The following is a 4,466-nucleotide window of genomic DNA, read 5'->3' as shown; positions in this document are numbered from 1 at the left end:
GCAAACATGGTCTGCAATAACTATGTCATGCAAATAACTTCATTAAACTTTTTTTTTTTTTTTTTAAATAATCAAAACTACACTATCTTGATCCCGTATTGAAAGTGAAGCCGAAATACACTATCTTGATCCGGATAAAACTCGCAATTGCCACAAGGTCATCTAGATTTACAATTTGTCCAGTTACTTGTTTTTCCAAGGAAACTTATGTCAACCATTAAGAAAATAAATAAACCATTACCAAATGGTCAATCGAGCACATTAGCAACAACGAAGAACATATTCTTGAACAAGACGTATGAAGCTCAAGTGGGGCCCACTTCTTTTAGAGAGGTGGTCATCAATATTATTTAGGATACTGCTTCCCTCTTTTCCTAAAAGGAATCAATTCTTACTTCCAGTAAATTACAGTTTGACACATGCAAAAACAATTCATCAAAAACACAAAAAATATATGCACACATGTCAAACTGTGATTGACAGAAAAGTTGTTACAAGCCGAAGGAAAGGCAGCTCGGAGATTTGCAGAGGTTATGGAATCTGACCCAGCCACAAGCACAACTCCAGCAAGAGTAGGCTCTGAAGAATGACTCCTACTCACTTTTCTTTTTTCTAGTTGAGGTTCTTCCTCAACATTCTCAATACACATATTTTTCTTAATAAAAGCTGCTTGAACTCGTACTGCTGAATCAAGCTGAGAGTTCCTACTTCCAGGGAAGGAGGCAAGTATTATCTTTTTATAAATGTGGTAGAAATAGCATTATTGATTATTTAAATGTAAGATGTCATATCAATCACTTAATTATACAACTTGTAATTTATGTCTGCACTATGACAAAGCCCTAATTAATAAAGGTGACAACCAAGATAGTTCGCCTCTTCAATTTCAGACAACCAACAGACTTGTTAAACAACTTCCATGTCCAAGGCCACCACCCAAAACAAGAACTAGGATAAGCAGCTAAAAGTAAGGAACACACTAAACTTACAAAAATAGGAGCCAAATAAATATCAATGATGAAAAATTTTACATGTATGTCAGCGGTTTACTCCAAAATCGGAACAAAAGAAAAACCAGAGAAGATCAATTGACATAACTGCACTCTTGAATGAAATTTTCGATCAGAAAGTCATTCCCCCCATTCTGACCTGGCTAGGCAGAAATAAGCTTTTAGATTTCCCAAAATCAATGAATTAGCCTCCTCCAGACTTGAGTGTGTTACTCAACCTACAACAAGAAGCATTTCATTCCACTAGGTTTTAGAAACCAAGGAAAACAATTAAAATATTTAAAGATAATGAAAAATAGTAAAAAACAAAGACCTAACAACTCTTTCATCACTCCTAACTGTACAAAGTCTTAAAAGTACCTTTACACACAAAAAGAATAAACAGATATATCTATAAATATATAATCATGTATAAATTAAATGTTCCGGACAGTGCTAGCAAATTGTTCAAATAGCAAAAGTCAAACAGAACACATCATCAAGCAGGACCCAGGAATGTCTTACAATCATAGATTCTAAAAGGGAGTATCTATGAAATTTTTTACATGTATATCAATGATACTCGAGGTTTACTTACATCGTTATCTACACCATGTTAACTACTAAACTACCAACTAATGCTTTTGTGGGACATGCGGCTGCTAATAATGGACTGAGTTGAATTGAGCACATAACCCGACAAGAATTTGCATGAATTTTTGCTCTTCATAAAGAATTCCTTGCAATATGAAATCACTTAGCTCAGTCTTATCTAGATTTAAAACTGCAGGAACTTTTTTTAAATGTGGATCAAAGTACAGTACATAAATATATAAAAAAATGTATAACTAAAGTGGAAATTAAACAATTGGAAAAAAAATATTCTTTTACCAACTGAAATTGACATATATTTTTTGGTTTTAACACTGATTTTACGTACGGACAATTCCTCAATATCATGTTCACTCGCAAGAAAATATTTTCTTTGTGCGGCAGTAAAAAAAAAAATGCTTTGATGATTAGTAATGCATACCAGTCTAAGCCCTCAAATAGACCTTCCCCTTTTATGGCAGAAGTTTTAAAAATAGCCCACTGACGGTTTTTTATCTTGTGCAACTCTAAAGCCTCAGTTATTGCAGCATCATCAAGCGCACCAGGTAGATCCTACATAAACCAAAAGAAATACAAAAAGAATCACAAAGAAATGAAAATTTTATTGAACTATATTTGAACTTACATAGTCTTGCTGTAACAGAAAAAAGCTTCACTCCTAGACCCATAGGATGTACACACTGCCCCTTAACTATTATTAAAAACGGTTGTTCTTTCTTTAACAAAGGCTTTCATACAGTGGTCAGCTTGTGCATGCATTTTTTTTTTCTGATGATTAAACAGGTAAGTTTTTGCCCAACCACGCAATTCTTTCTCTTTTTTGGTCTGAACCAAGCAATTCCAACAGACAATGGTACTAACCTGCTTATTAGCAAAAATGAGGACAACCGCACCTTTCAACTCTTCCTCCTGCCAAAGGATTCAAAAGCAGTAAGATGACTAATCAAATGCACTTACAAACAACCAACACAATCAATAAGTAAAGCCAAACAAAATGGAAGGGAAAACAGAGGAACCAATCATAAATTTGACAAATTTGATATTAAAAGAAAAGGAAGAACACGAAAGATAGTAGCACTGTTCACTGTTCCGAACACTTCAAACATAAAACTAACAAGGGACTGAGTATAATTTTTCAATACCAACTCAACACCCTTAGTCCTACAGAATATTCTATTAGAAAACAAGATGAGAAAAAGGGAGGGGTAGGAAGGGAGGGAGGGTGAGAGAGAGAGAAAGAAAGATAGAACAATTATGGAATCAACATCCAAGGCAAGGAGTTTGATGTTACCAGAAGTTTCTCACATTACAATCATTGCCAATTCATTATTAAAATGCCCAAAACCCCAAGTAGGTCTGTTTCTATCCCCTCAATAATACTGTTTATTTTTTATTTGGTTTCCTTATCTTTCAAATATACAGCCACAGAGAAATTACTATAATTACAAGGATATAGATGCAATGATAAATACATAGCGCAGAAAAGGCCAATAATTGAAGCACCCAAAATTCACACTAAATTTGCCAATAATTACTTTAAATATGCAAATGTAATCCAAAACCAGTTACCTCTAATATTGCATGAAACTCATCTTTCGCTATTACCAGCCTGTCAGTGTCGCTAGAATCAACAACATAGATTATGGCCTGAGTATTTGGAAAATAGCATCTCCAATATGGCCTGTGGCACGAAACCATATAAGAAGCTGGTGAGCTTGTGGTTAACTTAAAAGTCAATGGGAGAAACAATGCAAAAGCAATCCATAGTGGCCCAACAGAACCTATACCTCAAAATTTGACAAATAGAGATTCAGTACCACATGGTAACATGCTCAAGATGCACATCATACCAAGAAGTTTATTTAAAAATCCTTTTTCGTAATGTGTTACATCCCGCGTATGCTCTGCTTACTGGAAAGAAATTCAAAAAAAAAAAAAAAAAAGGGGCAATAAACCTTGACCAAACCCGTAAGCTATCATGCATACTGCTAATAAAGGGGATTCCCATCTTTGACGCCCATTTAATGAAAAGACTACAAAAACTCTTAATAACAGTAAAATTAAAAACAAGATGTTTGCCCACCAATGTTTACTTACATATAAACCTACCATCATTATCTACCCCTTTCTGAATACAAAATAACTCCACTTTTAACCTAAAGAAAATGGCTATTATAATATATGCCCCTCTTATTCATTGTCAAACCCTATTGTACAAGGACAATTACATATTTTGCTTGAAGTTTCTAATAATGTGTGGTTGACATTAAAGAACTCTTAAATTAGATTAATTTGGATTGAGAAACAATATGTCAACATGTATTTACTTTTAAACTAACAGAATCCATCAAAATGTGCAATATTTACACAAAGAATTCAGGCATACAGAACAATCAAAGTGATGTACTAGAGAAACCACACAACATATGGAAGATCAAATGGTAATCATACAACACAGCACCATATGTATCGTAAAACTTCAATCAATCAATCAATCAATCAATTAAAGTTCACAGGGAGTTCAAAAAATAAACCCTGCTCGTTTAAAATACAAGTGCATATTTGCCTTTGAAACTGTAGTAAAGATTACTATTAAAATAAGTGGTCTAATCAAGATTCATTTAGTATATCAGAACACTACAAGGTGTTATCAATTATAATTCTCTTGGAAATAACACACAGAAAAATAATATTAGTATTATTACAAATTAGACAACCATTTGGTCAAAGAGAGAAATACCTGATACTTGTCTGTCCACCTGTATCAACACAAAGTACAAAACTCATCAGAACAAGATAAAATCATGAACCATCTCTTTGAATGAAAAAACAGAAATGACATAAGCAAGAGGTCAGTTGAAAACA

At 33.7% G+C, this 4,466-nt stretch overlaps 1 protein-coding gene across 1 annotated transcript; it reads right to left on the bottom strand.

Moving 5' to 3' along the window:
* Positions 1–744: 744 nt before the first annotated feature.
* On the bottom strand, positions 745–4,466 carry LOC117615942 (ADP-ribosylation factor 1-like). The gene is made up of 5 exons (XM_034345123.1): positions 4,342–4,466; positions 3,171–3,282; positions 2,463–2,510; positions 2,023–2,153; positions 745–1,228 (listed from the first exon to the last, which is right to left on the bottom strand). The coding sequence occupies exons 1-5, from the start codon at positions 4,386–4,388 to the stop codon at positions 1,195–1,197; spliced, it is 372 nt and encodes a 123-aa protein (XP_034201014.1). The 5' UTR covers positions 4,389–4,466; the 3' UTR covers positions 745–1,194.

The sequence above is a fragment of the Prunus dulcis genome, chromosome 1 (assembly GCF_902201215.1).
Source record: "Prunus dulcis chromosome 1, ALMONDv2, whole genome shotgun sequence".
Lineage (NCBI taxonomy): Eukaryota > Viridiplantae > Streptophyta > Magnoliopsida > Rosales > Rosaceae > Prunus > Prunus dulcis.
The sequence above is the reverse complement of the archived record's forward strand: the minus strand, read 5'-3'. Positions and strand labels throughout refer to the sequence as shown.